At 39.9% G+C, this 19,816-nt stretch overlaps 1 protein-coding gene across 1 annotated transcript in view; it reads left to right on the plus strand.

The window, feature by feature from the left end:
* The window catches only part of LOC124179714 (mothers against decapentaplegic homolog 2), a 38,263-nt gene extending 18,640 nt beyond the window's left edge, over positions 1-19,623 (plus strand). Inside the window, exons 4-5 of the mRNA XM_046564402.1 lie at positions 13,689-13,889; positions 14,110-19,623. Coding sequence (XP_046420358.1) covers positions 13,689-13,889; positions 14,110-14,489 — 581 coding nt within the window. The 3' untranslated portion in view covers positions 14,490-19,623. The remainder of the gene's footprint in view (positions 1-13,688; positions 13,890-14,109) is intronic.
* Positions 19,624-19,816: the final 193 nt, after the last annotated feature.

The raw sequence follows: 19,816 nt of genomic DNA on the forward strand, positions 1-19,816 counted from the left end.
CGTGAAAAGCCCCCCCCCCCCCTAATACGGTTGGAGAAGAGAAGAAAAGAAGGCATATATATGTACGTAATTCCGATCTTGGCAAGTGTAAGTGACACTCGTCTTCTTCTTCTTCTTCTTCTTCTTCTTCTTCTTCTTTGGGTTCTCGAGGAGCCGGTCGGTAAGGTTGGTGGCTGCGTCTCGACGCCGCTCTGCCCGAATGCCGGGTATCTAGAGAGAGGGGCCGAAAGGACGTCGGTGGGTTTGAGGTGGCGGTGGGGGCGGGGGCGGGGGTTGTTGGGGGGTGGGGGGGGCGAGAGGGGGTTTGGCTGGCGCCAGACAGCTGCCGCATGTGCCGCGACCTCGCTCGGCTGCCCTGCCATGGCTTTGCCTCTGCTTTTGCCTTTGCCTTCCTTCCACTATCGCAACCACCGACGTTACGAACGTAACGCACAACGTAGCACGTACAACGCTGTGCTTTATTGATTTATTTGTCAGTCAAGTTTTGACGCTTTTCTAACATCAGGTATATAAATTCTATCTATGTTGGATATATTATTGTTGAACGTAACGCATGTACGTATATACCTACTGTACACTTGTTGACACATCTATCTCTCTCTCTCTCTCTCTCTCTCTCTCTCTCTCTCTCTCTCTCTCTCTCTCTCTCTCTCTCTCCTCTCTCTCTCTCTCTCTCTCTCTCTCTCTCTCTCTCTCTCTCTCTCTCTCTCTCTCTCTCTTCTCTCTCTCTCTCTCTCTCTCTCTCTCTCTCTCTCTCTCTCTCTCTCTCTCTCTCTCTCTCTCTCTCTCTCTCTCTCTCTCTCTCTCTCTCTCTCTCTCTCTCTCTCTCTCTCTCTCTCTCTCTCTCTCTGTTGCCTCTCGGTTGATACGTGTACGTGTGTGTATAATTGTGCGTACCTGTATCAGGTGTAATGTATAATATAAACGTTAATAGGCACGGGATGTAATTTAATTGCAAGCGCGTTGTTTTCGGGTATAGTATGTACGGATGTGTGATTGAAGGAAAGATGGTTGTAGAGGGAAAGGTGCACCGTTTCATAGTTATCTGAACGCTGTTAATTGTACGGAAAAAATTTAAAGGACGTATGGAGTATTTTTATTTCGTACTATATGTAGAGGAATGATCCAGTTTTGCTGTTATAAAGCAACGGATAAAAATAACGTGTCTCTAATATTGTCATACTTAAATTAAAAGATCGAGTTTTTTTTTTTTTTTTGAGGGCGCCGAACAATGTTTCATGATATATAACATAATCGACGTTGAATACAAAGTTCATGTTTTATTTTCTAAATAATTGAGCAATACAGCCATTTAACAGAATTATACTTTCAATTTAAATCTATTGTTAGGTTTATTGTCGGTCTGTGTTTCATACTCATAAATTATGAACTCGATATGCATAAATTGTGCAATATAACGACATCCATCGCAGGACGCGTGTCGCGAAAATTATGATGTATAACGGCGAGAAATACTCTGCATCTCGGGAGCATTGCAGAGTAGCAGCAGCAGCAACAGCAGGAACGGCTGCGAAAACAAGGATCATGATTCAGCGCGAAAAAAGGAAAAGCTCAAATAAAAGCAACAGGTTGTCCGCGGAACGCTTCTTCTTCTTCTTCTTCTCTTATATAAGTTGGGTTTGGTCAGGTTGGCTTAACTCCGGTTATATTATACGAACGCGTTCCGCATCCTTCGCTTTATGGACATCCTGGTCGTATTCATCGTCGTATGCACGATGTAACAGCTATCACTCAACGCGCTATGACTTTCCTTCCTTCCTTATACGTGTTGTTAGGGCGTTGACGAATTTTTCTTGCCCCCCCCCCAAATTAACTTCAAATAAGTCAAAAATAATCGCCTTATTTTTACGTCAACTTTAAGATCGTCCGCTTTGTGATCGAAGTTTCTTATGGAAATCAACGAGGGAAAAGCTTTTTTTCTCGGTATATATTTTATTACAAGAGTGATGATGTTCGAAAAAATCTGTAACCGCGAGGTTTTAGTGGGCGTTAGTGATACTATCTGAAAAAAAATTGACACCATCATACCGGGCAACCTAGACGAATTGCACACCCTCGAAATCCGTCTTCTTTTTTATTTAGAGGAAGTGCAATTTGTATACATGGTACGGTGGTACGATGATGTGAATTTTTTTTTTTTATCACTCTTACAATGAAACTGAGAAAAACAGTTTTTCCCACGTTAATTTCCATAAAGAAACTTCTGTCACAAAGCGGACTAAACTCGTAGAGCTTGAGGTAAAATTTGAAGTTGATTTCGGAAGGTGGGGTGGAAAAAATTGCTCAACACCTTGAACAAGGACCACCCTAACGTATTGTACGTTATATATAGAGGATGGCTTATATTTTCCTTATTTGCTTATTTGAAATTTCTCCATGTACTCGATGTAAAAAGAAAAATCTTGTAACAAAAGCCCGCGGCGTCTGCGTTATACTATACTTATACGCGGGTAAATAAAAAATGTTTTGAGATGTTCCGTAGGTGATAAAACACCCCTTCGACTCGTACGTAACGCACGGACGTCAAAGGCGCGACGTAAATCGATCGAGGGTCAAGGCCGTCGTTCGCAGCTTCCCTCACGGTCGTTGGTTCGTTATTTGATCGCCGGCGGCTGACTCGGCGGGTTAAAGGGGATGTTTTGGGCTCCTAGAAAAGCACGAGCTTATTCAGCGGTGTCCTCGTATTTTTATTTACCGTATCCGGTATCCGGTATTTGTTATTTCGCCTGATTTCCGCTCTTCCGTTTTCGTCTCGTCCTATATTCTCGAAACGTTTCCTATCGTCCAGTTCCAACCACGTTCTCCTCAAAATATCCTATTATACCGCGAAGCGTGATTATTACGCGCGGTATGCAATACCCGACGTTTCAAAGCCTGCGGTTCACCGCTCCGACCGAGCGAATGTCGAAACACTCGAGCAAATTTATCTCAAATACATGTGCTAACCAACCTCCGTTTCTCTGTCTCGCTTCGGATTCTTTCCTCTTTCTCAATTATATTTATCCCCTCTTTTATACTTGAACCGCACTGTAATACAACTGATGAGATTGCAACCTCGACACGCGGTTGTCTCTCTCTCCTGCACACAGCTGACGAATAATTACCGTATACCTGCACTGTATAATAATAGTAATGATAATAATAATAATAACAACAACAATAATAATAATATCATCATCATACCGTCTGTCGGAAAAAAAAGAAAAATATAACAAGGAATTTGACTGATCTGCGTATATCCTGTGTGTGTATAATTTGAACGAGAACGAAATCGGTTGTCTAGTCGTCGGGAGTGAGGAGCAGACAACGGGGGGAGAAGGGGGGGGGGTGATTAAATGAGTTCCGAACGCTGAACAAGGCTGGTAATTTTACGTATATGCCTATGTATGTATGTATGTGGAAAAGGGAACGAAATGGAAGAAGGGTGCATCGGGTGAAAAGCCTGCGGCAACGAACGTGGAGACTCTGTGCCAGAGTTGGTTTCTGCAACTTTGCAGATTTTAAAGTTTCGCCATTTTCTAAGTTCGACGTTCGCGTTCGCGTATTGCATTACGAACATGCGTGTATTTTGCGAACATATCCGCCTAGGTGGCAACCTAGGATAATATTCGTACATTAGAAGGTAACTGCGCGTATGTAACAGCTTAAATCGCAGATCGATACTTGTGGTGTGGATGGTGTAGGTGTATAGGTATAAACATTAATGTTCGTGTGTAATCGGACGTTGTATTGTACGTACTTCGCATATATATAATATTATATGCGCTTCGAACAAAAACAAATCTCTCTCTATTTCTTTTTCCGTTTGTTTGTAGATTGCAGGAGTGCGTAGGCTTGATAAATGAAAAATAGTTGATAACGCAAGGCGAAAAGGATATTATCTTTTTTATACCGTGTGTTAAAATTGTTCGAGTTGGGATGCAATTACGGGCTAGTATAAATTATATATAAATGTGTGCGTGTGTGCGTGTGTATAAATGTGAAAAATGGAAGTTTCTTTGTTATTTTTCGCGTCACACCGAAACAACGAATTGAGAGAGTAAGGAAGAAAGAATGTGAATGAACGAATGACAGACCTTAAACCAACAACTTGATCATCGCTGAGGTAGCAAGCGTACCTGTCTTATTACCTCTACACACACCGACACAGATATTACACACGAGTCGACTGCATCCAACCAGTTGCAGGTCAGTCATTCGGTTGATCCCTTCCGTTGCGGGAGGACGGGGCACGTGATTCAGGTAGACGCAATGCACTTTTCGTCTCGTCGAAAAACCCTCAAACAAGAAGAGCGAAGCGATAATCGGTCAGGCCTCGAAGGCCTCTCGTCTCTTCTCCTCTCCTCTCGTCTCTTCTCCTCTCCCCTCCTCCCTCTCTCCCTTCCTCGAAAATCCGCCCGGCGCATCCCGCGAAGGGCTTCTTCACCAACTCAAAAGAGAGAAGCTACGCCGGGAGGCCAAGCGATCGGTTCGAATAGGTGCGTGCAGCAGGGAGGCAACGGAGGCCTGTTTGCTCGCTTCGGTTGCAGCACGATGGCCGGTGAGGAACAAGGAATACGTACACACTTGGCCGGTGAATATGCGGTGTGTGCCGACGCCGCCTGCCTTCGGCGGGGGGCTGGAGGGGCTGAGAGGAAGATGAGGAACAGGAGGGCGAGGGGGGAGAGGCTGCCAGGCGGCGCCCGGTATGTGGCGCCTTCACTGGCGTCGGGCCATCTTTTATTCTCCCATTACAAGGCACATCGACGCGTCTCTTTCTCATACACACGGGCAACACCCTTGCACGTACGTGCGATACGTCGTACCTATCTGTCTATCCTTTATGACTTGTTATGCGGACGAGAGAATCGTATATGAATCGGCGAAAAGAGCAACGACGGAGAGGTCTAGGTACGATGGGAAAAAGAGAGAGAGAGAGAGAGAGAGAGAATGTAGGTAGGTACGTACAGTATGCATACCCACGTAACCACATACTTATATATACGGACGACCGCGAGACGCGAGGCATTTGTTTGCAATTTTACGACCGGTCCGACTGGGCGCCGATTTTTGTCTGTGTATTTGTTACACGTACGAGTTGTGTAGTCGCAATTGTAAATGGATATGTACGTACGTGCTCATAGGTATGTAGAGTATAATTGTAGCCTACCTGAAACGTGCATAATATTGTAATATATAAACGTATCGTGAAAGAGATGCGCGTGCGGTGTGTACATTTTTATTACATAATTATAACGTGTAAGTTTCGATTCTCTTGCTTGACGTATTCGTGATTTATTGCTATCAGTTGTTATTGTACGTGTTACAGACCTTTACGTGTTTTAACTTCTAATTTGTGTTATTAGTTTTTAATAAATATCGCGATCATTGACGACTCGCTCGTGTTCGGGTATACCAAATTATTGAGAGTATTTGTTTGTTCAGTTCTATCTGCATACCTGCAGCGATGAAACGATATAGCTGTAAACAGTCGTGAGAAGAAGAAAGAAAAAAGGAATGGTTAAATTGAAAAAATATACACCAGCGTGAAATTTCTGTTTGTGTAATTTCTCGTCTCCCGCTGCAGGGTATTAAACATTCGAATATTGATTCGCACTTTGAGAGATGGGTCTATATTGCAATTTCGTTTCTTGTTCTTACCTTTTTTTTTTCCACAACTCACAACTTTTGAAACTTGTCGAAAATGTACACAGGTAAACGAGTATATATACGATGACGAGTGTATCTTAATACCCTGTACATAAAACACGCGTCTATTTTCGCCGTATAATCTGCGATTATATCTACCGGGATTGATCTGATCTGATTTGATTTGATTTGATTCGATTTGATTTGAGAAATGATTCGAACCTTTGCATGCTTCGCGCGTTCGACAAACTGTATTACGTTAATAATAATGCACCGCCATGTATGTTTTACAAAACTCTCAATAACCTTCGCGTGTGCGATAAATTGATTTGTGAAAGGTGGGACGGAAAAATTCCGAAATGCACGGAGAGCCGCAATATGCACTGTCGCATCGTAAGTGCGTGACTTTGATCTCCTTATCGCGAGGGAGAAATAAAGACTGAGAGAAAGAGAGAGAGAGAGAGAGAGAGAGAGAGAGAGAGAGAGAGAGAGAGAGAGAGAGAGAGAGAGAGAGAGAGAGAGAGAGATTGATGGATTGATGGATTGAGTGACGCGACGCGCCTTTCTCTATCGCTCCCGTCATCGTCGTCGTCGTCGATGGTTACACAGCTATCTTATTCTCGGCGACGAACTTTCGGCCCTGTCTGTATAACGCACTTTATACATACGCAGGTAAACATACCTACACGTGTATGTGTCACAAATATGACAGATATCACGACACTAGAGATATCCACGTACGTGTGCATACTCGAAGTCCATACGGTATATGATATACCGCAGTAGGTACGTACCTACATTTCACGGAGTGTTTGTCGTACGTTAATATACATCCTTCTCTCTCTCTCTCCGCATCTCTCCTCGACTCATACACGCGCTTTCCGTACGCTCTGGTATATTTAATGCACCTATACCTAATACCTACGCCACTATATGCCCAGCCATTATCCTACCTTTGCTCTTCGGTCTCTCGGCAGTCGGCAGGAAGGCCGTTTGAAGGACAGACGAGAGCCGTCCGTGTATATCTACCTCGTACGTGTATACGTGTACCTCGAGTACGTTACGTACGTGTGTGTAGGTACGTACACAGTGACGGAGAAGGAGTGTGTCAGGAAGAGCGACGTCGCGTCGCCTCGTGCAGTCATGGGCCTGTGTTAATTGTTGCATGCGTATGCAGACACGTTACGTTCCACGATGCACACCTTGGGGAGGGGGGGGGGGGGGGGGGAGGGCGATTAGATACGTTGTTAGTCATACACACTTAAAATTACTGCTGCAGAATGTCACGCGAAACCCGCGTTATTCCATATCGTCTATATTTTGTGTATCCCTTGACGTTGAAAAAGTACATGTAATCGTAGGTTTCGGATCGAACTTTAATAAAACCTGACATATGTAATACGTTGAACACCGTCGCGTCATTATTATTTTGCTCCTTATCTCATTGTTGCATATAATTAATCAAAAATCTGCCAAAGTCCGCTCTAACATTCAGTCGTGTGGTTATTCGTCTTTCTTTTCTTTCTTCATTAAAATTGTTTACGCTTCGCGCGTACATTTAATTCTGCAACAAATTGAAAGAGAAAAAAAAAAATACAAATACAAAATTTAAAAAACAAAAACGAATATTGCAAGAAGAAAATGTCGTTGCCTGGACATTATTGTAATGCATGCGTACGCGTGTGTAGAGCTACGTATAGATTGTGCATAAATGCATACATGTAAATTGCGCGAGGCGCCGGGAAGAAACAAGTTTGTTTTGCCCGCCAGCTAGTGTCGAGTCGCATTGTGCAGCAAGCACCAAGGTGTACGTTATGAAGCGCATACGACGAGTCTCTCTTTCCCTCTCCCTCCCTCTCTCTCGTGCTTTTACTTGGAATTTACATGTATGATATACACCGCACGACCGTTTGTCGGCAGACATGAAAGCAGCGTGCAGACTTGTACAAATGCCGCGGCGGACGTTTCGCGGGTAAAACGCGTCGCGTCCGTCTGTGTTCGTTGCGTGTGTTTATAATGGATGCAATATTATTGCCCGGTGGAATGCAGCTTTGTTTAATAATCGAGACGCACATAGGCGTACGTACGAGGTGTCCGTCCTAACGATGTTCCAAGTTATACCTATGCGTACTTACGTGTGTGCACCCGGGCACGCGTCGAAACGTTGCTGGTGCGAAAATGCGAGAGGGCGAAAATATGCATGTACGTATGGATGTATGCGGTGAACCGTTTACATTGGCGATAAGCCGCTGCTGTTTAAAAAAACGATGTGATAAAGTTACAGAATCAACCGAAGCGGAACACTCTTCTTATTATATACATAACACAATATTATACGCACGCTTGCGGAATGTAAGAGAGCGAAAAAAAAAAAAAAAAAAACAGAAACAAAATTAAGAATACACGCATACGTAATTGTGCAAAGAAGATAAAAAGAGGAAAAAAAAAAGAACGGAACATACGCGGGGCTTGGCCCCGTTACACGTACGGACGTACGTACGTATGCACGAATGTACGTATATGCGTGCGCATGTGCGTATGAACGCATGTACGAATGATTGCGAAAAATCGCTCAAATCGCTCCAAATCTCGCCGGTTTCTACGAAGTAATTACGAACGTTATGTGCGGTCGTTCACGTACGCGCCTGACTTTGTACTTTGTATAAATGTATGGAACGTAAAATTGGCATGCCATTTCTCAGACGTGTATACACGGTACGTAATGTATACGCAGCTTTGCTATTCGCGAGTTGACGTATCGTATACACATGTATGCTTCGTATGTAAGCGTTTACGTTGCTTCCTGATCGTTTTTAAATCACTACAATGTATGTACGTCGGGGTGGTTCATTTTAAATTTTTGTGTTTTTTTCTTCATGGAAAAAAAAAAATTGTCGCAAGACGATACGATACGAAAAAGATAAACTAATATGCATACAAGTCCGTAAGGTGTAGACGTAAAAATAAATAAATAATATTACAAGAATTGGTACAGCGACCTCTAAATATTTTCCTACCTCCTCCAGCTTTTGCGACAATTTTTTTTTTCAGTATTCGTCGGAAATTTTTCCAGTGGTATCTGTGAAAAAAAAAATTGGGAAAGCGAACCTCCCTGATGTACATGTATGTACATATGTACAATATGTGTATGCATGCATGTATGTATTTAGATATCAATGAGTATGAGAACGAACGTTGCGAGATTCAATTTCAGCCCGCCTTTCAACTCGCGTTACACGTACGTATATCGAAGAACGTACACCTATCCGTATGCGTGCGTGTGTGTGTGTATGTGTGTGAGACTTGTGTGCCGTAGCCTTACGGCTGACCCTTGACCTCCGACCTCGTCACCTATAACTTCCGACCCGCTATCATCCGCGTATATACGTACACGAGACGAAAACACCAAGAATTTACAGCTTGTGTTATGCGCGCTTATAGTTGTTACATGGATACGCGTAATGAATAAATAATTATGACGATAGCGTTGAGCGTGCGATACAATAACGCGCCTCGGGATAAATATTATAATCATTATTGCAATACTGTATAGAATAATTTATGTATAATTAGATGTATCGAATATGTTTATGTGGTTTGTAACGGTTACCGAACGGACTGGCCGCGTAAAATATGCAGCGGAAAATTCACGGAAGTTGGGAAATCCGAGGAAACGGAGAATTTCGATCAATTCCTTTGCTAATTTCGCGAAGATCCAAGAAGCCGAGTTATACCGTCGGCTGTCGATCGGCATTGTCGCAATTATTTTATAACATTTTCAAACGACAATTCTACGAATTCACGCAGTTAAAGGTACAATGACGATCATAATTGTCGTACAGTCTCTACGGGTGTGTCTATCTATAAATTATACATCACGCATCGGTGATCTGCATAATTACGCTATTTTGTTATTTAAATTTGATTACTTCATTTTTTTCCTCGAATTTCGTACGACACTTTGTACAATAAAAATTGGTCGCTAATTAGTGTATAATCACCGTTTTCACGATTGTGATGCGTCTCTAAAATTATATACTCATTGTCAGTATAAATATAAGAATCGAGAATACGTATACTAATTGTAAAATGATTAAGTCATCTCACCGCGTCTTTTTTTCAAATTTCAATTCGTGTGATAACAACGCGGTGCAATAATTAATACACGATAAAACACGGTGGATTTCGTGGTAAATTTTCCGTATTCGTGGACTCGTGCGGTGAATCATAAATTGTAAAACTGCCCGCGAATCTCGGTAAGAACATAGAAATGTTCGTGATTTATTATTGGATCGTCAAGAGGAGAATTCAATGTCTGGAATCGTTGTCTCGAGTCTTGTTTAAAGCGTTCCGACCGAATCATTGCAACATTCGATCATCTCATCCTTTCGAAAAACTGTGAATCGATTTGAAATTTTTCTCAAAGCGATCGCAGAAAAAAGAATAATCAAAATTAAGTTTTATGTGTATATGTGGAGAGGAAGAGATGAAGATGTAACAATTTGCTAGCTGACCGGAGCGAATTTCCTAAACTCGAAACTATCGCGCTAACACAAAAAAAAAAAAGAAAAAGAAAAAGAAAAAAAACTGATTCCCGTATGAAACATTTAAACATCGTTCACGTGACACCTTAATCGCGATTTATTTTAGGTGGAGAGGCGGAGGAGGGGGGAGAGACTCGGAATCGGTTTGCGATCGGCAGGCGCTGAGACGGCGGCGTCGCGACGATAGACGTCCTTGCTCGACGCTATACGGCAACCAAGTGACGTAATCCGTCCGATAGCTCGCAATCTTGGCGCCGCGTTAACTCGTAATATCTATTTTTATACACTTCGGAGAGGTTTTCTCTCCCACCACCTCTACCGTACTCGACGTGTGTCGTTTCGCCGGTTCTAGCTCTCGGGCTTCGCGTGTTACGTAGATGTGAATGTCGGATTGAGGGAGAGACTCGCGGGCCTTCTCCTATCACCCGGCATGCACACCTAAACACCTTAGGCCGCGTACGTCGTCGTAAAAACGCGCGGAGAAATTTCATTTTTTTTTTTTTTTTATTTTTTTATATTTTTTCATCATTCATATTATACCCACCGAATCGTTTTACACAACGTTTGCACGATACAACGTGTTCGAATGTTGTTTCAATTACAAGGAAATCTCTGGGTATCTTTGTCGCTGTCTCGTCGCGCCGAATCATCGCAACACAGCCACAAGGATGTATGAATTACTTGCAGTTGTGTATCAATTGCGTGTTGAAAATTGTATTTATAATGTATGTATACGAGGAAATATTGGACGGATTAATTTTGCCGTTACCATAAAGTTTGGCTGAAATTTGACTGAATAGTTATACTTGTGCCACGTTTTCCTTCTCTTACGTAACTACTCAGTTTTAACAATATTTAAACATTACCGCATAACGATGAACAGTTTTGCATAATCTAGCGGCAACTGCAGAGCTGCGTAATAAAATGAGAATTATATTCATTGCAGGGAAACAGGTCAGACATTCGGTACGAATTATTGTGCGTTTGATTAAGTACAAGTTGAATAATGGTTAAATTTAATAAGGAACGGAAGTGAATTCGATGTAAGATGAATGCGGGAAAGTAAATTAATTTAAAAAGAAAATTGTGTTATTTGGGATTTCAAAAAAAAACAAAAAAAAAACGTTTTTAACACGCATGCCAACATCCCCATTTAGCTGCGATAGCTATTTCTGGTATAGAATATGTACGTATATTATACGGATCAGGAGAGGCGCTCTTTGCGTGATGGAAAAGACGAGAAATCGTGCTCGGCTCGTGCTCTCGGACCAGTTTAATAACTTTTTATGCGACAGGATGAAAATTATAAGATAATTGCGAGCTGCACGAGGAACGGCGAGCGAGATATACACTCGACGAGTTGCACACGACCGTATGTTACAATCTACGGAACGCGTGTAACGTACGTACAACGTCGCGTGGGTTGACCTCCAGACGCGGTTGAACTACGACGCCCCCCATTCTCAAACAGAGCCCTTCAAATTTTCACTTATAGTGGTGAAATTGTTACTGAATATGTATGTGGTTCTGTCGGATTAAAGGGGATGCGTTGTGCCAAAAGATCGGACGTACGACAGTTTCCGAAACGTTCCGAAAGCGACAAGTTGCGAATTTTTTTAGCGCGAAACTCGAAGCAAAGAAATCAAACTTTGACGAAAGATTAGAGCTTCGAATGGTCCGAAACCCGACGCTCAAGGTTCCGAAAATGCGAAAATGATAAAATTCAAACACCTCAAACATCGAAATTCCGAATGACTTTACTGGCTTTGTGAAATCTCATCACTTTGAGCTTTCTTGGTTTCGGATTTCCGACCATTCGAAATTTTGTTGTTTCCACCAAGTAATTCGGAATTCGGCGCGTTTGGAACTTCTCAAATTCGGAACTTCAACCCCGCCCCGCATACATGTTTAAGATGATTAAAAAAAAATCAATCTTTGACCAACCGGCATCTTTAAACATAGAAATTTTCGCAACGAATATCGCAGGCCGGTTCTCGACCTGTGCGACGTTGCGCTCAACCACGATGGTTGTAAAAACGATTAGTTCCGGGATGAGGTTGCAGCAGCAGCAGCAGCAGCAGCAACAGGTTGTGCGGACCGACGAGACGCGACAATTCTCTTCCGCCCAAGTTTTGATGGATGGGGGAAATCTCGTAATAAACCTCGACGAGGGGATGCGGAACGCGGGTCCATTTTAAGAGGGAGCAACAGGTGCTTCATCCCCAAGGAATTTCGCCCACCCCTCGCATCTTCGCGATAACGCAGTACACCCGTAACGTCGTGATCCCATTGTCTGGCCAACGCGTATTTTTGTTCCGCCTTTACTCGAGATCGAACTCTCGTCTCTTTCACAATCACGATCACCAACTGCACACTTTTTCTTATACTCGTTAGCTATAAGTAAATGATAAAAACTTTTCATTGGCGTGTAACGTTCGCGCGGCGATAAAAAGCTGAGCCGGTTTATTTTCGATTTATATATACGTATAGTCGTTGATTCGGCAATGAGTCAATCGTATTTATCGATATTTTGTGTTATGTATACGATACACACGTCGCGCACACAGGCGTATAAAACTCTTCGTATTATGACCAATAAAACGTATGTATAGAAGGTGGACAGGTATGTAATATCAGATTATCTGATCGTGCTACTTGCGCGAAACGCGAGTGAGTTTATAAAAATTTTCATATCTCATCGTACGCTGCGCTTATACCTGCTTATTATTTACCTACCTTGAAGAAAGAAATTTATCACACGACCTGTACGCGTGCATACCCTGTGCTTATCCCTACAGGTTGTAGGTATACGCGTGTGTGTGTAATCGATGCCCGGTTTTATTAGCGTTGAATATAAATATTGAATTGATTGGAAATTAATATAAGCTTCGTTGAGCATCGAAAAATCACTTGTAATTATACACACAGGATGCAATTGGATTACATATTAGCTCCCACGTATGCGTACATATAATGCTTAAAAATAACGCAAAACAGCGCGTGCAAGGAAGAGTATAATAACGTATGATGTCATTTAAAATAAAATACACATTAACGTCAGACTCCCCTACAGACGTGCAAAGTTTTACTTATTTTTTTACTTTTTTTTTTATTTGCAAAGGTATGCAAGAAGGCGACGCGGCGTCGCGACGCCGGCCGTCGCTATATAACATCTTGTTATTACATTACGTGTATCGAAGTGTTTTTATTTTATTTTTTTCTCACCGATAAACCGCGTGCGCGAAATCTGCAAGGTCTTGTCTCTGTACATACGTACACACATATATATGTATATTATTTATTATATCCGCGGGTAGAAAAAAAAACCGAGTATAATAGCAAGAGTATGTTATACATGTGTAAAGTAATTAGTGGAATTGCAAATGAAAATAAATGAATAAATAATTTATATTTATTTGGCGTACAGAGAATTTCCTCACAGCTTATTTAATTAAAGATAATCACACAAGGGTGTTTCCAAATTTATCGTTTCAGACGCATCGGGACAGCGGGAATGGTGCACCCTGGCCTACTGGGAACTCGGCGGTAGAGTGGGTCGTCTCTTTCCCGTCGAACCGTCGACGGTAAACGTGTTCGACTCCCTCCTTGACGGAGACGGCCTCTGCCTCGCGACCCTTGCCGAGAACCACTCGACTTCGCCGGCGATTCAGAGGACTCGCAGCAAAATAGGTCTCGGTGAGTATCCCCCGCCTTTTTAAGGGGTAACACGACTCTAGGATTGTGGAAAATTAAGTTTAAAAAAAAAAGGCAATTTCAAAGATGTCTCGCTCCCCGCCATTTTGCATCAAAATGGTAGTGAAAAGTCTTTTATTTATATTCTTTTTTCATACTCCTAAAACATCAATTGGTCACTCGATAATTCTTTCGCATAATTGGCAATTATCGCAAACCGCAGGTCTGACGCTGAGCGACGAGTCCGACGGCGTTTGGGCCTACAACAGGTCGGAGAATCCGATATTCGTAAACTCGCCGACGTTGGACGACCCGGAGTCGAGAACCTTGCTGGTGTACAGGGTGCCGCCTGGATTCTGTCTGAACATATTCGACCGGGCAAAGAATGTACACAGGCACTATCACCACCAGCAGCAGTCGTCGACCTCCTTGTCGTCGTCGACTTCACCGAATAACGCCGCCGTCCAGGGACTCACCAGCGGTCCCGTTGACGTAAACTCCGTCCGTATAAGCTTCGCCAAGGGCTGGGGACCGAAGTACTCGAGGCAAGAGGTCACCTCGTGTCCCTGCTGGCTCGAGGTTTTACTTGCGCCGTGCAGGTGATCCCTCGACGTTCGTTTCCTTCGACATTTTCTCGGACACGCTCGATCTTGTTCAAGATCAATTTCGCCGATATGGATAACGGAGGGGGGAAATCCGGAACGAGGACGGAGATTCTCTAAACCCGTGCGTTTCTACAGTAATAATATGCAACTTGGAACTGCGAGTTAGTTGTGTTTTGTGTTATTTTCAAAAAAAAAAAAAAAAAAAGTTAGGATTCTCCTTTTCCTTTTACTTTACTCTTCTCTTCTCTTCTTTATTTCGTCGGATTTTATATAGAACACACACAAAATTTGATCGATTCTTACGGTTGATGTCCGCACGTTATTTTTACCATATTATATCTCCGATACATCCCCGTATATATATATATATATATATATACACACGGTGTATCATATGTATATTGTACGTGTATATATTTTTAGTATATGTACAAAGTATGTAATTCGATGTGGAAGAAAAGAAGAATTAGACTTGTGGCAGATGATATTCAGATGGATATTGCTAGTCCATGATGCAATATTTACAACAATATATACCGTAAATGTATAATGTTTACATTGTATATTATATTGGAGTTGCTGGAAGAAAACTCGAAGCTGGCAAATCAATTGTTGGTACTTTTTTTTCTTCGATTTCTGCGACGATCGCATGTGTTTTTTTTTTCCTCTTTTCTACAGTTCGCTGTAGTCACAGTTGGTATTTTTTGTTTTTTCCACTTCTCACCCCATTGGTAGGAAGGTATCCAGTTATTATTGACAGTAGTAAAAAATGTATGTAGGTAGACAATGATTTATTTAAGTATGAATGTCGGTAGCTAAAAACAAATCGAAACAAACATTTTTTTTTATATCAATAAAGAATCCAGAGCTTTTTTTTAATACAAGTTTTGACAGTTAAAAAAAAAAATTGAAATAAAAACAACATGGTTTATCGATAGGATGAATTGGATTTATTTAAAAATAACACATTCTACGCGTGGTTGTCAATGTACTATAGAGTGTATGAAACAGAAATGGCATGAGGATACTTTTTCTACCGATTGGTTTATGTCGATTAATTGAAAGTTGTAATTTCACCTTGTTCGTATTCAATTAAATCATTCATTATTTTCCTCGTTGTTTTTTCCGTCTTTCCGACTGTAAGCGAAATTGTAATAAAATTGGGATCCGTTTTATGCGATTCCAAGTGCGATTCGATGAGTTGAAACGCTTGTGTTATTTAATTATTCTTCGGTCTCTTCCGGTTGTTGTTATTGTTGTTGTTGCGCCGCTGTTATTACTATTGTTACTCCTATTATCATTATTACTGTTTATGTTGTTGTTGCTATTGCCATTTGTGCATCCCATTTCTTTTCATTACTACCACTATCGGTTGTCATCATTATTGTTATTACAATTAGTTTGATATTATATTTTCACACCGATGTTTCGAATCTTAATTCCGGCTGGCAAGGAGAACCGAATTTCTTTAGTCAACGTTAAATATACCCGCGCACGTACATACGTACATACGGTATAAAATTAAATTGTGACAAATCTGATTTTCTATCTCACTTCTCTCTCTTTTTTTTTCAACTCTTTCTCTCCGATCATCCTTGTATAATGTTTGGTGTCGACGAGTACACGTTATTAATATTATATCTAGTAGACAGTCTAGAAAATTGTATGTCTATACGAAGTGTACGCAGTAAACAGACTTTCATCGGCGTCGTAGATGTAATTTGATAACCGATGTTTTGCTTTATCCTTATTTTCTCTTTCTTCTCGTACCGATATAATAGTATATGCACAAGTAGATAAGCACGCAGTCACTGTATTGTGATATTGAACGTCGTATACGATGCACACGCACACTTAGTACTTGGGTACACAACGTATTATAATCGCGTGTGGCGAGAGTGAAAATAATTACGATTATTGCAAACACTATTTGGATCGTATTGTTGTATTATAACAGGCAGATATGAAAATGGAAAATTTTAGGACAAAAGGGTAACACGTTTAATAGGTTTTTTTTTTTTTTTCTTTTCTTTATGGCGATGCAGGGTGTTTCAAATATACACATTTTTTTTCCTCGTTATCGCAACAACCACTTTTATCGCGAATTGTAAAAGTTGAAGCTAGGTTGAAGCGTCTGATGAAAAACATTGGAGAAAAAGAAAAAGAAACTTGAACACAATTAATTTTGATTACAAAATTGAATTCGATCGTATTGTTTCGTATTTTTTTCTATAGAATTCATCCGTTACTCAGTTAACTTACGTATTTATCATATGTTAGGTGTTGTAAATTGCTGGAATCAGTTTTAACTGTTGCAGAAAACGATTACTTTTTTTTTTTAACTCTTTTTTTGCTCTTCTTTTATTCAATTTCTCGAAAGGTTATTGATTTTCAATCTCGAAATTGATCGATTTTTTGTACAAATATTTATCAGAAGTAGATAATAAATCGGTTTATGTTACACAAGCACGGGCGTGTCAATGTAAAAACTTACAACTTACCGTCAATAATAACATTTGTACAATCACACACACACACACACACACCTATTTGTGCCTATAAAAATATAAGAGCGAAATGGAAACAATGCTTAAAATGATTAATATACAAAATAAATGATGTAAAATTGGAAGGATATTATTGAAAAATAATAAGATATAAAAAACGTGCAAACAAATACGAAATTGAAAAGAATTTACGCTACATGAACACTGCGTCAGCGAACAGTATAAAAGGGGTAAAAATATTACGAAGGAGTAACAGTTTATACTTGCTTATCATATTATACCCCTTTATTAATGTAACATGACACACGATCTTCTGTATGTATGAACATACAATGCGTACAACGTGTATCCGTTAAATTATAATATGTGTATGTATACGAATTTTATTATTGTTACTAACTACGATAGTAATATTAACGATAAAGATCGTTTACGAATTTTCTGTACATTGGATAATAATTTTTACACATTTTCTAAATCCCGACTTCTTCTATACGGATATTAAATCCTGCTTAATAAATCCTGCTATATAAATATATATATACAGTACATGGTGGATAACTCGTGTGTTTTGCATAAATGGAAGGTTTATTGAACAGTCGGGGAGAGAGGGAGGGAAAAGTGACAAACTAAAGAAGCAAATAACCAACCGAACTTGAATGTACACGATAATTCCATAGATATGCTTCGGTAATAACATTTTTTACGGATGTAACGCACCTGTGTGGGTATAGTACATGTAATGCAGACTGTCTTGAGAATAGATACAGAGATTTTAGGGCCTATGATACAGGGTTGATATAATGTGTACATTATTGTACGTTGTACACGATTAATGGTTTAGGGTAAGAAATTTATACCACGATACGCGTAACGGATGCACGATTCGTATGTTTTTACGCATCACGGTGAAAATACTTTTACGTTTCTTATTCTCGACTGGTTTCCGATTTTAGATAAAATTGTTCGTTTTATTTTTTCGATTTCTCTTCCCTTTTTTTCATTTTCATATTACATGGATTACTCTACAAAGACGCTCACCTGCAGATCGACAAACGAGGACGAAAATGAAAACTAGAACAGGGACAAAGACGAGCTCTCAGTTTAGCCTAGGGATCGTGTCTGTGAAACATAGTGCCTTTTATATAGCGTTCACTATTAATTGATAGACCTATGTATATATATATATATACAGTAAATAATAATAATAATATAAATAATATAAATAATAATAATAACTACAACAACAACAACGACGATGATGATGATGATGATGATGATGATGATAACAATAATAATTAGTAACATCTATATTACGTGTTATTCAGTAACATACAGATGTTGTTAACGGTTATAATATTAATGAGCGTTTTCATTCTTTTTCTAACTTTCTTTTTTTGTTTTTACGTAACTATTTTTCTTGGTGTACCATGTATAAAACTCTTATACTTGAACAATGTAATTTAAGAATGTACGAAAGATAAAAGTAATGTTAGCGATAACAATGGTAATATTAAGAATAATTATTATTGTTTAATACCGACATCGTACAGAAAAATAACGTTGAAAAGAAAGGGAGGAAAACTCGTGCGCAGCGCTGTGTCGGTTATCCAAATTTGAAAATTACAAATCCCGTGTAATAATGAAACTGACGATTGAGAGAAGGAAAGTAAATAAGGCTGGTGTGTTAAAATTTTGACTCGCGTTCAGGTCAATATTAATATCAAACGAACGTAGTAATAATAATGATGATGATGATAGTAATCATAATGATAATACATGCAGATAGTTGGACATTTTTGAACTTTCAGCAACAACCAAGATGACAACGATTCATTCGGATTCGAGACCTATATTATTGTAATTATTATTATTTTATATCGACCGCAAAATTGGATCATCAGTTCTATTATATCCCGATGTACATTGTATGTATATTCGTATGTGTATATACCAATATACATGCATACACATACCCATACAATATATATATATATATATATTTAAACAATATAAATATGTATATATATTTAAACAATCTATGTACGTACATTATATTGTAAATTAATGCATGTTTGAAAAGAGAAATCGATATGAACCCTCTTTTTCTTTCCATTTTGTCACCTTTCACTCCGTCATATGAGATATATTTTTAGTCTGACGCGTAGGGAAAGACCTCGTTCTTTTCTTCTTCCTGTTTCCCTTTTCTTACAAGTATAAAAAGAAAACTTGAAGTTTCCTACCTACGAGTGCAATTAATTTTTGATGATTTAAAATTTTTTTTTTTTTATTCACATTGCCCCTCTTGCAAAATTTCTTATAGATATTTATTCTGTACTCGCAAATCGATTTTGAAATTTCTTACTTATCTTTCATTACATGCAGTAAATTGATGTGAGGGCGAGGATAATGTTATTGTTTTTTAATTTTCAAGTTTTTAATTGTTTCTTTTCTATCGGCGCATATTACGGCACTAGATACATCGATGTACGTGATAAATTCGGTTCTACGGTTTATGTATATACGTAGATAGAGACAGAAGCTTGTAGTAATAAAGCGGATCGGTGAAATTGATCACTTGCGAAGATGCTGCAATGTAGAAAAATAAATACTACGTGCTTAACACCTTTTATATACCCGTTCCGGGCATTTTCACTGTGTGCGTTGAAATCTCGAGGCGGCAGGATGTGGAATGCGTAATCGGATGATACGTATTCCTTCCAAGGATTAATAGATGGGGGGGGGGGGGGTTTGAAGCATAGATAGCCGAAAGAAAAATTAAAATTCACAGGCGAGAAGAAGGACATGGAAAAAAGAT

The sequence above is a fragment of the Neodiprion fabricii genome, chromosome 1 (assembly GCF_021155785.1).
Source record: "Neodiprion fabricii isolate iyNeoFabr1 chromosome 1, iyNeoFabr1.1, whole genome shotgun sequence".
NCBI lineage: Eukaryota > Metazoa > Arthropoda > Insecta > Hymenoptera > Diprionidae > Neodiprion > Neodiprion fabricii.